This window comes from Galeopterus variegatus, unplaced genomic scaffold (genome assembly GCF_000696425.1).
Source record: "Galeopterus variegatus unplaced genomic scaffold, G_variegatus-3.0.2 Scaffold373, whole genome shotgun sequence".
In the NCBI taxonomy this organism is placed as follows: domain Eukaryota; kingdom Metazoa; phylum Chordata; class Mammalia; order Dermoptera; family Cynocephalidae; genus Galeopterus; species Galeopterus variegatus.
In genome coordinates this window covers 656930-675934 of record NW_007726484.1, presented here as the reverse complement: position 1 = coordinate 675934, position 19005 = coordinate 656930, and the positions used below count along the sequence as shown (strand labels likewise).

The 19005-nt window shown below is 40.9% G+C and overlaps 1 protein-coding gene across 5 annotated transcripts in view; it reads left to right on the top strand.

Annotated features, from left to right (window-relative positions):
- The first annotated feature begins 368 nt into the window (after positions 1 to 368).
- The window catches only part of AMN1 (antagonist of mitotic exit network 1 homolog (S. cerevisiae)), a 64541-nt gene continuing 45904 nt past the window's right edge, over positions 369 to 19005 (top strand). For 2 of the 5 annotated variants that reach the window (XM_008568098.1, XM_008568099.1), the window contains exon 1: positions 3982 to 4159. In XM_008568098.1, the coding sequence (XP_008566320.1) occupies positions 4122 to 4159 (38 nt within the window). In that variant the 5' untranslated portion in view covers positions 3982 to 4121. Of the gene's footprint in view, positions 500 to 3981; positions 4160 to 19005 lie in introns of those variants that run through there. The other 3 variants (XM_008568097.1, XM_008568096.1, XM_008568095.1) reach the window with 3 other exon arrangements.

The following is a 19005-nucleotide window of genomic DNA, read 5'->3' as shown; positions in this document are numbered from 1 at the left end:
TTTATTTATTTTTGGTGGCTGGCCAGTGTGGGGATCCAAACCCTTGACCTTGGTGTTACAACACTACTCTCTAACGAGTCAGTCGGCCAGCTCCTTTAATTTTTTTAAAGGGACTCTGCAAGTTATATTGCTGATCTCGGATGCACCTTTGCTGTGGTTTGAATGTTTGTCCCCTCCGAAACTCATGTTGAAATTTAATCCCCAAGGTAATAGTATTAAGAGGTGGGGCCTTTAAGAGGTGATTAGGTCATGAGGGCTCTGCCCTCATGAATGGATTAATCCATGAATGGATTAATGGGTTAATGGATTAATGGGTTAATGGATTAATGGATTATCATGAGAATGAGTCTGTTGTAAAAGCCAGTTTGGCTCTTTGTCCTGAGCCTCCTCATCATGTGGTACCCTGTGCTGCCTCTGAACTCTGCAGAGAGTCCTCACCAGAGAGAAGGACCTAACCAGATGGAGCTCCTTGACCTTGGACCTCCCAGTCTCCAAAACTGTAAGAAATAAATTTCTTTTCTCTATAAATTACCCAGTCTCAGGTATTCAGTTATAGCAACAGAAAACGGACTAAGCCAACCATAAACCTCTCTCCTGGGTACCCAGATAGAGTAGAAAGAGCATGGTCTTTGGAGTCTGATATACCTTTTTATTTGGGAAAGCTCTCACCTTCATCTATAAAATACATGATACCTCAGACTTGTTTGATGATTACATGAGATCAGGTAAGTATTTATCATCTTTGACACCTAGAAGCTCCATAAATAATAGTTCTCAACTGTCCCACTTTACCATCTTTGAAGTACAGCTATACTCTTGAGAAATACCTCTCTTCTCATTGTGAGTCTGAATAGAAGCAGCAATTCATTTCAACAAGTATTTATTGTGAGTGGGAGCAGGCTACTTATGTATTGGCTTCCTCACTTCCCATTCATCTTCCCATTAAGATCAGGCTGCATCCTCCACCACCACCTCAATGACCCTCAGTGATCTTCTTATTGTTAAATTACTTTCAAGTCTTATCTTACTTTACCTCTCTGTAGCATGTAACAGTTTTGATCATTTGTTTATCTTCTGTACCCCCCCCCCAACTCGTTTCTTTGTTTGTTTCGTTGGTTTTTCTTACCTCTTTGGTTACTCCTCAGTGTCAACTGCCAGCCAATAAATGTGTTCTTCAGCTATTTCTCTAAGGATTTTTGTTGTTCTCACTTTACATATACCTGTTAGGTGGGCTCGTCCCTTCCTAAACCTTAAATTTTCACCCATATGCGGGTGACTCCTGCTATGCATATGTTACTGTTAGAGTGTTTTTGACAGAAAGAAATGGAAAATTCAACTCCATTGATTTTATCAACAACAAAGGGAATTTATTAAATTATGTAATAGAAAATAGAGAGAAGGAGTGATGCTCAGGCATGATTTAATTGGGACCCTGGCTGTTCTTCTGTAATTCTCATACTCTGCCTTCCTCTGTTTAATTTCATTCAACATGACAATGTTGAGAAAAGAGTGCTGCTTCACAAAGTATTGTCATAAGTTTAAGGAAGCTTCTTTCCCCAAAATCTCCACTTTTCCTTCTTCTTAATGCTTTCACATAGGTCACATGCCCATGTGCCTATTCTTGAACCAATCCTGTGGCTGAGGGAATACAGGCGTACCTTGTTTTATTGTGCTTTGCTTTATTGTGCATCAGATACTGCATTTTTTACAAACTGAAGGTCTGTGACGACCCTGTGAAGACCAAGTCTATTGGTGCCATTTTTCCAACAGCATGTGCTTACTTCATATCTCTGTGTCACATTTCAGTAATTCTTGCAATATTTAAAACTTATTATTATTATTATTATTATTATTATATCTGTGATGGTAATCTGTGATTAGTGATCTTTGATGTTACTCTTGTAATTATTTTGTGGTGCCGTGAACCACACCCATGCAAGATGGCAAACTTAATAAATGCTGCGTGTGTTCTGACTGCTCCACCAACTGACCATTTCCCCATATCTCCCCCTCTCCTTGGACCTCTCTATTCCCTGAGACACAACTATATTGAAATTAGGCTAATTAATAACCCTACAATGGGTCTAAGTGTCCAAGGTGAAAGGAAGAGTCACATGTCTCTCACTTAAAATCAATAGCTGGAGATGATGAAGCTTAGTGAGGAAGGCGAGTTGAAAGCTAAGATAGGCCAAAACTAGGTCTATTGTGTGAAATAGCCAAGTTGTGAATACAAAGGAAAAGTTCTTGAAGGAAATTAAAAGTGCTATTCCAGTGAACACAGGAATGATAAGAAAGCAAAATAGCCTTATTGTTGATATGGAGAAAGTTTTAGTGGTCTGGATAGAAGATCAAACCAGCCACAATATTGCCTTAAGCCAAAGCCTGATCCAGAGCAAGGCATTTACTTTAATTGTATTCTGTGAAGGCTGAGATAAGTAAAGAAGCTGCAGAAGAAAAGCTTGAATATAGCAGAAGCTGGTTTGTGAGGTTTAAGGAAAGAAGCCTCCTCCATGACATAAAAGTCAAGGTGAAGCAGCAAGTGCTGATGCAGAAACTACAGCAAGTTATCCAGAAGATCTAGCTAAGGTCATTGATGAAAGTGGCTACACTAAACAGCAGATTTTCAGTGTAAATGAAACAGCCTTCCGTTGGAACAAGATGTCATCTGGGTCTTTCATAGAGAAGTCAATGCATGGCTTCAAAGCTTCAAAGGACAGGCTGCCTCTCTTGTTAGGGGTTATGCCTCTGGTGATTTTAAGTTGAAGCCAATGCTCATTTACCATTCCAAAAATTCTATGGCCCTTAAGAATTATGCTAAATATACTCTGCCTACACTCTGTAAATGAAACAACAAAGCCCAGAGGACAGCACATCTGTTTACAGCATGGTTTAGTGAATACTTTAAGCCACTGTTGAAACCTACTGCTCAGAAAAAGTTTCCTTTTAAAATACCTGTTACTGCTCATTGACAATGCAGCTGGTAACCCAAAGCTCCGATGGAGATGTACGAGGAGATTAATGTTACTTTCATGCCTGCAGATACCATCCATTCTGCAGCTCATTGATCAAGTTATAATTTTGACCTTCAAGCCTTATTATTTAAGAAATACATTTCATAAGGCTACGCTGCCACACATAGTGATTCCTCTGATGGAACTGGTCAGAGTAAAACTGAAAATCTTCAGAAAAGGATTCAGCATTGTAGATGTCTTTACGAACATTCTTGATACATGGGAGGAGGTCATAGACATATAAAGAACAAATTAAAGAAAAGAACAAGAAAGAATGAAAAAGCACTAAAAAGCAGCAAGTATTCTGCTGGAGAACCAAAGAAAGAGAATTCCACCTGGGGAAAGGTGTGCTTTCTTTTATTCAAATCTTTCTGTTTTCAATAAGTCCCTTCTTCATCCACAATGAAGTTCTTACTCAGTGTATTATTGGCATGGAGTGTCCTCATCTGTAAAATAAGGCTAAATAATTCCGACTTCACAGGATTATAACGAATATGATTAATTATTAAAATAAAGCACGGAAAGCACGTAGCTCTGCGTGCTTCATAGCAAGTGCTCAGCAAACGGCGGTCACTCTCGGATCCTCTCTCTCTGATCGCTCTTGTTTGATGTTACCGGAGTCCGTATTCCAGGTCACATGGGGCTTCTCCCGTGCACAATGCCAAATCCATGGCCCAGCATCCAACGCACCCCTTGAGTAAGAGCAGCGACCTGTCAGCACTCCCTTCGCCACAGGATAGCTCTCGACTCGTGGAGTAGCGGCTAGGCTGCTGGCAGGGCTGGAACTCCAGAGAACTGCCCGGAGCCCAGCTGAGGGCCAACGCCCGCGGGATGGAGGAACTACAACTCCCGTCGTGCTTCACCCGAGTTAGGGCTTCTCTATATATTATCATACCCCGCCTTTTACGCGCAGCCCTCAGTGGTTCCGCCCCAAGGGGTGTTCTGTACTTTCCCTCCGTAGTCCCGAGCGTGGCCACGCCCTGATCGCCGGAAGAATCTGTGACATCACAAGGGCCTTCGCGTCGCGCGGGCGACTGGAGTTGGCGGCAGGTCCCTGGCTGGGTTCTGGAGGCCCTGGTTCCGCGGAAGAGGCTTCCGAGGGCGGTCGCGATGCCTCGGCCGCGGCGGGTCAGTCAGCTCCTGGATCTGTGAGTCCACCCCGTCCCGCATCCCCTTCCGGGCACCTCCTCTAGCCGGCCGGGCCCTGCGCTGCTCTCCCTCCCCGGCCTTTTCCCACCTCTCGACCTCTGAGGAGGCCCCGCTGGTATTTCTCCTCCTGGGTTCCTGATTTGTTGTCTCCGCGCAGAGGACGGTTGCGGAGTGGGCTGCTGAGCGGGTTTGCCCCTCTGTCCTCTGCCCCGGGCGCTCCCTGACGAGGGGGCCTTAACAGCCCGACGGCCGGTGGTTCCCGGCGGTGGACGGCCTCCGTCAGGAGCTAAAAGCCTTAGCAGAACAAAACACAGCACTAGATGGGGCCCCGAAAACCTTTCAACAGCATCCCACCCGGTTACGGTAACGGGTAAATATCGACTCTCTGAGGCCGTAGGTAGCAGAGTGGTTAAGAACAGCAACCCTTGGTCAGCTCCCGGCTCTGCCATCCACAGGCATGTGACCACGGACGAGTCACTTAACCTCTCCCTGTGCCTGAGGCCTTTCTCTGTAAGGTTAGTGTAGTAATAGCACCCAGGGCGTGGAGTGGTGGTGAGGAACGAATTTAACACATGTAAAGCCCTTGGAAGGATGCCTAGCAAGTAATAAACAACACTAAGCGATAGGTATAGTTATTGTTAATTATTTCATACCAGAAATTGTCCTGGAAATTGCAGTTACAATGGCAATTGTTTCTCTCCAGGACCTTTAAGTCCATTAATGTTGCCACGTGAAAAATAGCCGGGCAGCCCGTGGCTCACCACCAAGACCACGGGTTTGGATCTCTATATAGGGACCGCCGGTTCGCTCACTGGCTGAGCGTGGTGCTGACAGCACCAAGTCAAGGGTTAAGATCCTGTTACCGGTCATCTTTTTTTAAAAAAGAAAAATAGACAGCTTAAGGCTAAGGAAAATAATCTCCTTAATCTATTGAAGGCTCTCTAAAACAACGTGATTTGACATTTTACATGATATCTTGTAAACTCTTTGACCTCAGTCCCCATTCACTTTTCATAAAAGACAAATCGGTTGGTTCTCCTTTGTGTAGATTCAGTCTCGTGTAAAGAAACAGATCTTGCTGTAGTTCTTGGCATATATTTTACACGTGATCCAAATGGAATTTTATTTCCATCAGTAAAAGACAGTTCAGGGCTGGCGGGTTAGCTCTGTTGGTTAGAGCACAGCCTTCTAACACTAAGATCAAGGGTTGGGATCCCCATCTCCGCCAGCTGCCAAAAAATAGAGGCAGTTTTGTAAGCTAGGAAGACTATCTGAGTTCTATTCATACATCTAACGTTTACTAGTTATATAATCTTGAGCAAATAGTATAACCTGGGTTTCAGTTTTCTCATTGGTAAATGGAGGACAGTAATAATGTTACCCACATTATTGAACTGTTGTGAAGATTAAAAGCCAGTACATGCAAAGCCTATAGAACAGTGCTTGACAAATAGTAAGAAGTTCATTTATGTTAGTTATTAATGTTATTTCATGTCTACCATGGAAAACACTCTGACAAGGGATATGTTACCTAGTTCTGACCTTTCTTCTAAAGCTCAGCTTGATTCTTATCTCTTTCCTGGAGGCTCACCAAGGTTTCCATACAAATGATCCTCTGAACTACTGTGGCCAGAATCAAGTCTTTGTTCTCTCTGTACCCACAGTTCCTTATTTTTAGGAGTTGCTCAGTATTCATTTAATCATGTATTTAAACCATATGTGGCATGTGAAGCTAGGATAAAGGAGGTGCAGTCTTATGGGATAGTACAAGTTTATAAATAACTATAACATAGGTAGAATAATACCACAAAAGAGAGATTAACAAAGTGTTTTGAAATTTCTGATGAGGAAAAGAACATACAGTACTAGTAGAAAGTTTTGTAAAGTGGGTTATATTTGAAAATTGGTAGCATCTGACAGTTCCAAATGGGAAGGAATGCATCCAAGAGGGAGTGAGATACAGATATTGTATCCTCCATTCAAATTGTAATACTACTTTCTGGTTTTCTCACATATTTCTAATTGCCTGTCAAGCTTTTACTCTTATTACAGGTTGAGTATCCCTTATCCAAAATGCTTGGGACCAGAAGTGTTTCGAGTTTGTTTGTTTTGGATTTTGGAATATTTGCAGAACACCTATCAGTTGAGCATCCCTAATCCAAAATTCTGAAATAATAATGCTTATTGGAGCATTTCGGATTTTAGATTTTGGATTAGGATGCTCAACTGGTATGTGTTCTACAAATATTCCAGAATCCAAAAAGAATTGAAACTCGAAACACTCCTGGTCCTAAGCATTTCGGATACGGGATACTCAACCTGTAATAAGAGTAAAAGCTTGACAGGCAATTAGAAATATGTGAGAAAGCCAGAAAGTAGTATGCCAATTTGAATGGAAGATACAATATAAATAGCAGAGTACTGAGACATAAATCCAGATAATCAGAGTAGAATCTTAGGGACCAGAATGAAGTAAGAGTACTTAATTCTGTAGCAGACTGGGGGTAAAGTCTTTATAGATGATAGGTGAAGCCATGACTACCTTTAAGGGAGAGGATAGAGAGAGAAAAAAAGAAAGTCAAGGACAAAATTTTATGCAACAGTTACATTAGAAGCAGACCATTTTGCCAAAAATCATTTCTTTGTTAGATTGATTCACCGTATCAGTGATTGGTTAAATACTACTAAGTTGTTTTTTTAACTATAAAATTTAGAGTAATTCATATTGGATGGATATCCACCTCCCTCTTCCCCATTATTTTTTACAGCTGTTGAAGATTTTGGTGTTTTAGCTGACCACTTATCATTTTGTCTTGAGGACAGAGACCACCTGTGTCAACTTTGGGCCTGAGAACTGAGACCACTTATGTCAACCATAACTTTTTGCTTCGGGAAACTTCTGTAAATCCACTTATCTAAATAAACAGTTAGCTGTCAGGACAAACATTTTGATTGTTAGAGCAAACATTATGTTTATCAGGACAGATTGCTCATCGAGGCTTGCTTCAAGACCCTGTGTCTATCAATCTTAAACTGTTATGTCACACTTTGCCAAGTCCTATCCCATTCTCCATCTTGAGGGGAAAAAAAAAACATCCTCTTAAACTACTGGAGCTTACATCTCAAAACTCTATATATACATTTGCCTAACTTTCTCCTGAAACACTACCCAAATCCTGTCAAGGTAGACTCCGTTGCTGCAGTATATTAAAAAAACTCTGCTATGTTTGACCAACAGGCTTTTTCAGTGGGCTTTGTGGACCATTTAATAGTCCTCATAGCAGCATTAAAAAATATTTTATTTGTTTCTGTCCTAGCTTCCTGCTGTTGCAGCAGGAGGGAACTGAAACAGAAAAGGGAAACCATTTATTGTGGGAAATACCTGGTACTGCCTGCACAGCTGAGCTCAGAGGAGAGCATACTAAAAAGCCAAGATGAAAAAGCCTGAAAGAAGAGATGGGGGAGGGGGGAGAGGATTATTGGGGGGGGAGAAAAGATAACATTGAAATATAGCTGAAATCTGCATAAAGGAAAATATAAGGGGAGTGACTGTCAGTTGCTTCAAATGCTTTACTTTTCTCCAATCATACCCTACTCTCAGGGGTCAAGTGCAAGAGGAACAAGGGCATTTTTACAAAATATATGAAGACCCATCATATTTCCCACTCTGATTGTCATGGGCCACTGTAGGGGGACTTGATGAGCAGTGTACTCAACCAAGTAGTTATCATTTCATCATTTAGGACAGGGGTTGGCAAATGTTTTCTGTGAAAAGCCAGATGGTAATATTTTGGGCTTTGTGGACCACATATCCTCTGTCATAATTACTCCACTCTGCCTTTGTAGAGCAAAAGCAGCCATAGACAGTACATAAAGAAATGGGTATGGCTGTGTTCCAATAAAACTTTATTTACAAAAACTGGCAGCTAGCCAGATTCAGTCCACATGTTATAGTTTGATGACCCCTGATCTAGGGGTTCAGTCCAATGAGAGAATCCAGGTGGCTGAACCAGAATTAAGTTTCAGTTCCCTTCAGATCCCCATACCAGCCAGCCACACACACAAAAAAATAGTTTGAATTCCCTATGCTCCCTTTTGGCCAGGCTGCAGCCCAGACAGTATATATACCTACCAGGCTGGTTTGGGGTGGCTGTCAGGGGAAAGAAAGATGCATCCTGCCCAGGAATTGTCAGAGTGGAATCCCAAAATTTCAGAATAAGTCTAGATAACCTTTTTCCCCTTTCATCTTAAGCATTATCTAGGAGGTTGCTAGGAGAATATGAACCCTTTTAGGGGATGGTTGCATTTAGTGTTCTAACTACCTTACTAAGATGTGAGGACCAGGAGAATGTGAAGGAGGTAGAGTCAGAAATCTCTTTTAGTTGATTTTTTTTTAAAGTCCATGTTACCTCTTATTGGAGCCAGGAGCCTAAGGATGATAATGAGTGTGAAATGTCCATTGAATACCTTGACTATTGGCCCCTGTTGAATGACCTTTTCAATAAAAGGCATACACCACTGTCAGACTGCAAAAGGTCTGGAAAACCAAAAACTAACACATGTTATGGCCAGTGTGGATGGAGTTGGTTGATCAGACTAGGACAGTGAAACCACAACCTGAAAAAATGTCAACAATAGTATGGCATTAATGATAGCCCCAAGGCGGGTGGGGGTGTCAAGGGCCCAATAAAGTCAACTTGTCAGGAGCAAGACGAGGCAACATCCTATGCAATGTGGCCTGTTTCATTCACTATAAGACAAACAGGTTGACTTTTTAAAGCAGGCATAAGACTGGCATGTAAAGGTAGCTTCAGCACCAGACACATGTAATCTTTACTTTGTTCCCAGGCTAGATGGTAGATGTATTGCTATGTGCAGTATGTTGATGGATCCTGGGCAGCAACGGCAGCAATGTGGTTGGTGCATACTTGATTAGCAGCATGATTTCAGTCAATTCCTTCAGAGAATGAGCCATTATTATGTACGTCTGTCTAATTGTCAGCTACGATTTGTTTCCATAGTTCACAGTTCATGGTTCTAAAGAGCAGTGTCAGTAATCTGCCAGTCTGTGTTCTTCCAAGTGGCAAGCCAGGTGACTAGGCCATTGGCAACAGTACAAGAGTCAATAAAAATATTATATGCCTTGACCTTAGGACTGTTGTCTATTGTCTAAGGTAGATACTGTCAAACTTTGTGTTTAAAGGTCCAAATAGTAAATATTTTTGACTTCGCGGGTCAAATGATCTCTCTTTACAGGTCAGATGAGTTCTGCCATTATAGTGTGAAAGCAGCCATAGAGGATACGTAAATGAATGAGCATGGCTGTGTTCCAAGAAAACTGTATTTACAAAAGCAGGCAACAGACCAGATTTGGACCACAGGCCATAGTTTTTAGACACCTGGTCTAAGGCAAAAAAGTAACAGTTATTAATTTGCTCGTTCCCCAGACCAGCCCATACTGCAGTGTGTCTTCCACAGTTATTCAGGCTGGACAGCTATTGACACCCACCATGAACACCATCCCAGTGAACCAGCCCAGATATTTAAGGGAACCTCTGTGAATCAAGGGCCCCATTGAGCCAATGTCTTGACTTCAGGTGATGGGAGTGGCAGATAAAGCATCCCCCAAAGCTGTCACTTTTTCATGTAAAACCAAGATCCCACTAGGGCCAGGCCAACTATGATCTTTAACATACCATTTCAGTAAGGCCTTTTGGGCTCTTCCCTTGTTAGTTGTAGAGTCCTAGTTGATCCAGCCCAAAATGAGAATATCAGGCCATACAGTCACAAGCCGTCATGCTCAGGCAATCAATTTCAAGAGGAGTTTGTTATCAGGTTAATAGCTGCCTTAAAAAAAAAGTGCATGTAATAGTGGTGTCAGTCAGGTAGTAATGTTGTACTTGAAAAAGGCTTTTCTGAACACTGTGGCAATTAAGTGTTTAAATCCGTGATTTCCTTTTCTCCTCCTGGAATTTAATAGATTCTGCTGTACTCTTAGGAAAGGTCAGGTAGGTGAGTTGGAGGGTGAGTTGCATGTTTCTTATTATCTCTCTACACATGGCAGTCCTGGAACAGGAGAATCCTCTCTGATGCTTTTGGACCAGGAAAGAGTAATGTAACATATCAATATCAATTATACATTCAGCAGCCACAACAACAGTATGTTAAGCCTAAAGGACTCCACCCGCAAAGTTACTTTAGCTTCTCTTCCCCACTGAGAAATTTACCCAAAACCTATCAGTTGAATTTGGGTGCTGCTTTCCCCTAAGGGATCAGAGACTAAGGAGCTTAATATGTGCCCAAGTTACGAATTCCAGCAACAGCCTACAGGAAGACTGCTATTCCCTAGCTGGGAATGTGGGGAATGCAGAGTGGCAGAGAGGCCAGCTCACAAGGAATGGTGAGGGTAAAGAGGATGCTTTTTTTTCCCCTTGCCTCCCACTCCAGTATTGATGCCACCCCGATATTGGCACTACTTCCCCTGGGTACCTCCCAGTGAGCATCCAGGCCCAGAGGTCCTTTTTTTCCTTCCCTAGTGGACATCACTGTGTTTCACCCAACAGTTGCTGGTAAATTTGGCCACCCCTATGACCAGCACACAGCCATCCTCACCAGTCATATCAGACTGTGGCAGGAGCCAGGTACACAAGCAGCTAGCTTTGCACTATTAGCCAAGGCTTTGCATTCACTTTTCTTTTTAAGGACTGCTTGCTTGCAGCTCAACCGAATTAACTCTCAGTTTTTCTCATCTATCAAATAATATCTGGTCCTCCAACGTCAAGGGTCAGATCCCCATATCAGCCAGCCACTGAAAGCAAAAAACAAGTAGCAAGGTCCTCACTACCGATACCATTTATTTCAGCTTTAGGGATTAATTGCATCAGAAACCACAATCGTATTGCCTGGAGCCACAGGTCTTGCTACCCAATTTTTTTGTTTGTTTGTTTGTTTGTTTAATTTTATTTTGTCGATATAAAATGTGGTTGATTATTGTAGCCCATTACCAAAACCTCCCTCCCTCCTCCCTCTCCCCCCAATTGTCATGATAATATTCCTTCCTCCTCCCACATGGAAGAGAGTGAGCAACAATCAAAACACCATTCAGGGGCTGGCCCGGTGGCGCACTGCTACAGTGCGCCACTTGGGAGTGCGGCGGCGCTCCCGCCGAGGGTTCGGATCCCACATACAGACCGGTTCCCGTTCACTGGCTGAGCGAGGTGCGGGCGCGGCGCCGAGGGTTGCGATCCCGTTGCCGGTCCCGGTCCGGTACGGGCGCGACACTGAGGGTTGCGATCTGTTGCCGGACACAAAAAAAGGAAAAAAAAAAAAAAAAAACACCATTCAGTTTGATTATTTCATTCCTACTTTTAATCACTCAGCCTCATCAACAGGTAGGACAGTGGGGGACCGTTATTTCTTCCCCCTTTACCCAACACCCAGGTGAGAGCATTCCCTACCAGATATCAGGGAGTCTTCTCACATCCCCAAACCTGGCCCACAGGACCCTTAATCTTCCTCTTCTGTAAAGCCATGTTTCTATCAGCGTCCAATTCTCATTGCCAAACTGTCAGATCTGGGATTCAATTTTACATTACTTACATGCTAATAGGTTAGACTGTTACTTTGTTTCATGGATGCTGGCAGAAGACATGAGATTCCTGGGTTAGGACAAAAGACTGTTACTAATAGCAGAAAAAGCAGCATGAGCATTACCATGTTTGCCTCAGTTCCTCTTCTCCCCCAAACCTCATGAGGGTGACACAGGACTCAGAAGGATGCCTGACCAGGCTTTGGTTGCATTATAGGAGAAGAACATTGAGCTTGGGGAATACATTGTTTTATGGCAAGCAGTAGGCAAATTTGCCCTTTGTCCTATGTGAAATGATATCTCCTCTCTCAAAATCGCTGCTGCAAACAGCCTACCTGGGAAATGGTTCAAATAAAGACCAGTTAAGCCAGGGCCTTACATTCTTGGCATATCCAGAAAGACACATAGAAATGCAAAAGACCTAACTGAGACCACCAGCCATAAGTTGGGAAGCTACTTCACTTCAATATTGAACACATTTCAACAGTTTTACTGGTTCTTGTGTATAAATGAGTTTAAAACCACACACAAAAGTACATTTGCATACATACACACACACTCCACCCCTTCCAAGAATTGTTTTAGAATTCATTGGGATGAAAGGACTTTGTACTCAAAAGTAATTAAACTTAAAATGACCAATTTATTTGAAAAGTGACAGAGAATATATATGGAAGAAAATGAGTCATGGTATTTCTTATTAATGGGAGCCAGATGTTTGTTAAATGGATGAAAAGACTTGATATTTCGAAGACTTATGGAATGACAGTGTGAGGAGTTCCATGGACCTGCTCCTCAGTGAAATAAGCATGAATTTTGGAAATTGTAAAAGAAAACCATTTAAAGTCTCTGGAAATTCTCCTAAGGGTGTACAGCAAATGAACAGTTTTTTGAAGAAAATCTATTTAAACTTAGTAAGAACATCAGGAGTCTGTGGCATTTGAACCACAATCTGCTCCTTCCCTCCACCATCTGCTAGAGGGAGAGGTAGCCTCATCATCTTGACTAATTCCCCCATCTCAGCTTGACTGGAAGCCCCACTTCAAGGGGTTAGCCAGGATGATGGGGCTACTTCTCCCTCCAGCTCTCAGTCAAGAGCTTCATAATCTTCCAGGAAGGGGCAGGCTGCCACCATTTCTCATTACTTGTCCCTACCCCCCCAGCCCTAGATACTTGTGCATAGGCTAAATTCCAGGTCAGTGCAGCCAAGAGGTTGGAGGATTGTTGCTTCCACCCCACCCCCACTCAAAGGACAGAAGATCAATCTCAGAGTGTCATGATGAGAGTACTGGTGTTCACATCTCCCTCATCTAGCTTATTTATAGAGCAGAGGTTCTATCCTAGAAGAATCAAGCCAGGAAGACCAGAGGCTACTGCCCAACACCCTGCTCCTAAAGCAGGGGTGCCACTTAGAGAGAAGCACATCACTGTCCCTGTTCCCAGCCCTGAAATTGTAGCTCGGAGATTTTTCCCAGGGTGTGTGGCAGGCCACAAAACAGATTTCCAAAGCTCTGCCCTAAGAAACTGACTTTATTTAAAACAGAGTTTGGAGAAGTTCAAGCCTAAGGATACTCAAAAGCAATGTAGGATTTTAGTATGAAGCAATTAAAATTAAAATTAATGGAGGCAAACAGCTGGGTGTTATAACAACAGGATTAACAGTCATCAGAGGAAGAGATAGTCAGAGAGGGGCTTACTGAAACTACTGTCATACAGAGTGACAGTGTGAATGTTCAAGGCTATGCCTACTGAGGAGCAAAATCAAAGGTTGCATACAATGAGGGAAACAGACTTAACTAAAATAATCCAAACAAATAAATAAATCACATCCCAGGGAGATCAGTTTCCAAAGGAGCTATACTATTTTATCTAAACTGTCTGGTTTTCAACAAAAAATTATGACAAGCAAAGAAACAAAATATGACCCAAATATGGGGGAGTGGGGGATGGGGGGGATGAGGCAGCAGAAACTGCCTGTGAGAGGGCCCAGATGTTGGACTTAGCAAAGACTTCAAAGAAGCTATTATAAATGTGTTCAAAGAACTAAAGGACGACATACTTAACAAAGTAAAGAAGAAATCAGTTTGGCGGTTCCCCAAAACATTTAAACATAGAATTACCACAATTCCACTTCTAGGTATATACCCAATAGAATTAAAATGGAGCACTCAAATACTGTCCATGAATGTTCATAGCAGCATTATTCACTTTAGCCCAAAAGTAGAAAAACCCCAATTTCATCAACCAATGAACAAATAAACAAAATATGGTATATTCATACAATTGAATATAATTCAGCCATAAGAAGGAAAGAAGTACTAATACATGCTATAACATGCATGAACCTTCGAACATTACACTAAGTGGAAGAAGCCAGACACAAAGGCCACATATTGTATGAATCCAGATAAACCTGTGTGACAGAAAGTAAAATGGTAGTTGTCAGGTAGTGGGGAAAAGGAGGAATGGGGACTGACTCCCTAATAGGTACAACTTTTCTTTTGAGATGATGAAAATGTTTTGGAACAACACGGTAGTTGCACACTGTTATGAATGTACAAAATGCTACCGAATTGCACACTTTAAAATGATTAATTTTATGCATATTTCACCTCAATTTTTAAAAAGAAAAAAAGTAAAGCAAATTATGATGACAATGTCTCATCAAATAGAGGGTATTAATAAAGAAATAGAAATAATTATTTTTTAAAAAGAACCAAACGGGAATTCTGGAATCGAAAAGTACAATAACTGAAATAAAAAATTCCCTAGAGGGGCTTAACAGTAGATTTGAGCTGGCAGGAGAAAGAATTAACAAACTTAAAGATAGGTTGATAGGGCTGGCCCGGTGGCGCACTGCTACAGTGCGCCGCTTGGGAGCATGGCGGCGCTCCCGCTGAGGGTTCGGATCCTGCATACAGACCAGTTCCCGCTCACTGGTTGAGCAAGGTGCGGGTGCAACACCGAGGGTTGCGATCCCATTGCCGGTCCCGGTCCGGTACGGGTGCGACACTGAGGGTTGCGATCCATTGCCGGACACGAAAAAAGACAAAAAGGAAAAAAAAAAAGATAGGTTGATAGAGAGTGTACAATCCAAAGAACAAAGAAAATAAGATGAAGAAATCTGAAAAGAAACTCACTAGTATGGGACAACGTTAAGCATGTTAACATATGTGTAATCGGAGTACCATAACGAAAGGAGAGAGAAAGGAGCAGAAAAAAATATTTGAAGAAATAATCGCTAAAAACATTCCAAATTTAATGAGGGTGTAATCGGAGTACCATAACGAAAGGAGCAGAAAAAAATATTTGAAGAAATAATCGCTAAAAACATTCCAAATTTAATGAGGAATTTAATCTATACATCAGAGAAGCTCAATGAATTTCAAGTAGTAGAAACTGAAGTCAAAGACAAAGAGAATATCTTGAAAAAAGCAGGAGAAATGTGTAAGGGAACCCCAATAAGATGAACAGCAGGCTTCTCATCAGAAACAGTGAAGGCTGGAATGTAATGGGATGACATATTCAAACTGCTGAAGGAAAAACCTCAACCAAGAATACTATAACTCATACAACTATCTTTCAAAAATTGAGGTGAAATAAACACATTCCCAGCTGAAGAAAAACAAAAAATTCGTTCCTATTAGGATGACCTTACAAGAAATATTAAAGGAAGTTGTTCAGGCTGAAGCAAGTGAACCCAAATTGAAATTCAATTCACATGAAAAAATGAGTGCTGATAAATTACATAATTATTTTAAAAAAACAGTATAAATGCATCTTCTCTCAACTGATTGTGGGAGTGAGTGAGTGAGTCTGGGGAAAATACACATTGTCTTTCCTCTGGTCTCTTACAGCACAACAATCGTCAGCACAGAAGACTGACTTCTGTGACCAAATGTATGGGTATTTCTTCCCACTGGCAAGCAAGTCAGCAGTTTTCCAGCAGACTCCAGCGGGTGTCCTCCAATTCAGTTCTGAAACTATCTACCTGGAGATAGTGTCAGATCCCACGGGGTTGAGGGCTCAGACCCCAAGACTGCTCCCTCTTCAGATGCCAATCCAGGCCTCCAGAACTTCTGACTAACTAGCTATAAATCAGAGTTCCCACAACCCTCCCCTTGGGTTGAGTTAGTTTGCTTGAGTGAATCACAGAACTCAGGGAAACACATGCTTATGTTTACTGGTTTATTATAAAGGATATTACGAAGAATACACATGAGATGCATAAGGCAAGATATGGGGGAAGTGGCACAGAGTTTCCATCCTTCTTGGAACACACCACTCTCCAAACCTCCACATGTTGAGCTATCCAGTAGCTCTCTGATCCCTGTGCTCTTGGGTTTTTATGGAGGCTTCATTACACAGGCATGATTGATTAAATCATTGACCACTGATCATCAGGTTAACCTTCAGTCCCTTTCCCCTCCCTGGAGGTTGAGGGGTGGGACTGAAAGTCCCGCCTTGGTCTTTCCTGTGACCAGCCCTCATCTTGAAGCTACATATGGGCTGCCAGCCATCATTAGCATGCAAAAAGACTCATCACTTTGGAGATTCTAAGGATTTTAGGAGTTGTATGTCAAGAGACTAGGGATCAAGACCAAATATATATTTTCACAATATTACACTGATTTTTAAAGCAATTGTATAAAGCAGTGTGTTTATAATTGTAATTTTGAATCCATGGTATATAGAAATGTAATATATTTGCCAATAGTAATGCAAAAGAGGTAAATGGGAGCAAAGATGTATTAGACTAAGAAAATAACACAAGATGCTAACTCAAATCCACAACCAAAAATCCTTAATAAAAGATTAATGTAATAAGCACTGTGAATATATGCTGCTTCTTTTTTCTCTCAGCTTCTTTAAAAGAGACAATTATATAAAGTAATAATTATACCACTGTATTTGTTGGGTTACATATAGATGTAACATGTATGAGGGTACCTCAGAAAGTTCATAGAAATACTTATGTTTTAATTCTGTTTTTTCCACAAACTTTCTGAAGTATCCTCATATATCACTTATAGCACAAAAAAAGAGGAAGATGGAAGAGAGCTGTTTAGAAGAGAGATTTCTATATTTCCCTGAAAAGAAGTTAGTATAAATCTGAAGTTGATTATGATAAGATGTATATGGTAATAAGCCCTAGAGCAACCACTAAGGAAATAACTTAAATATGCAGTGAAAATAGTATTAAAGGAATTAAATGTAATATTAGAAAAAATTCACTTAATGCAAAAAAAGCAGTAAAGAAGGAACAGAGGAACAAAAAGACCTGAAACGTAGAAAATAAAAAATGAAATGGCAGATGTAAACCCATCTGTAACAGTAATAACATTAAATGTGAATGAATTAAACAATCTAATCAAAAGGCAGAGATTGCCAGTCTGGATAAAAGAACGAGATCCAACTATATGTTAACTACAGGAGACACACTTTAGATTCAAAGGTACATACAGAACAAAAGTAAAAGGGAGGGAAAATATATGATGCAAACAACAACCCTAAGGAAGATGGGGTGGATATACTAATATCACACAAAATATATTTTTAAAAACCCAAAAGATTACTAGAGATAAAGAGAGATACTTTTTAATGATAAAAGGGTCTATCCATCAGGAAGACATAACAATTATATATGTCCGTAACAGAGCACAAAAACCCATGAAGCAAAAACTGATAGAAATGAAGGGAGAAATAGACAAGGCAACAGTAATAGTTAAAGACTTTGACCCCCCACTTTCAATAATAGAAATAACTAGACAGAAAACCAACAAGGAATTAGAACACTTGAACAATATTAAAAACCAACTACTCCAGAGATCTACAGGATGTTTCACGTAATATCAGCAGAACGTACATTCTTCTCAAGTGCACATGGAATGTTTTCCAGGGTAGACCATATGCTAAGCCACAAAACAAGACTCAATACATTAAAAATGATTTTAAACATACAAAGTACGTTTTCTGATCACAGTGGGATGAAATTTGGTATCAATAGCAATGAAATTAGAAAGATTCACAAATATGTGCAAATTAAACATACACTTCTAATAACCAGTAGGTCATGGAAGAAAGTACAAGGGATATTATAAAATATTTTTGAGATGAATGAAAATGAAGACATACTAAAAAATTATACAATGTACATAGCTAAAGCAACACTAGAGGGAAATTTGTAGCTATAAAGTGCCTATAATAAAATATAAGGCAGGCTGGCCAGTTAGCTTACTTGGTAGAGCATAGTGTTGATAACACCAAGGTCAAGGGTTCAGGTGCCTGTATGGGCCAGCTGCCAAAAAAAAAAAAAAAAAAAGATCTCAAATATATAACCTAATCTTTCACCTCAAGATATTTTAAAAAGAGCAAACTAAACCTAAAGCAAGCAGAAAGAAGAAAATGATAAACATCACAGCATTAACTAATGAAATAGAGAACAGAAAAACAATAGAGAAAATCAACAAAACCAAAATTTAGTTCTTTGAAGAGATCAACAAAATTGACAAATGTTTAGCTAAGTTGCCCAGAAAATGAGGGCACTGAAATTACTAACTCGGGAATAAAAGAAGAGACATTCCTGCCAACCTTACAAATAGAAGGATTTATAATTTCCTTATAGGGAATACTATAAACAACTGTATGCCAATAAATAATTTAGATGAAATCAATAAAATCCTATGAAGACACAAATTACCAAAACTGACTCAAGAAGAAATAGAAAATGTGAATAAACCTGCAACAAGTAAAGAGATTATATTAGTAATTAGAAAGCTACTCACAAAGAAAAGCCCAGATTCAGATGGCTTTATCAGTGGATCATACCAAACATTTAAAGAAGAAAATAAGGGCCAGCCTGGTGGCGCACTGCTACAGTGCACCGCTTGGGAAGTGTGGCGGCGCTCCCGCCGAGGGTTCGGATCCCACGTGCAGACTGGCGGCTCACTGGCTGAGCGGGGAGCGGGGGCAGCGCCGAGGGTTGCGATCCCGTTGCCGGTCCCGGTCCGGTACAGGCGCGACACTGAGGGTTGCGATCCGTTGCCGGTCACGAAAAAAGACAAAAAGAAAAAATAAAAAAATAAAAAATAAAGAAGAAAATAATACTAGTTCTTCTCAAACTTCCAAAAAATGGAAGAGGAGGGAACATTTCCCAACTCATTTTATGAGGCCAGTATTATTCTGATACCAAGTAAGATTTATCCCAGGAATGCAAGGTTGGTTGACCATATGAAAATCAAGCAATATAATACACCA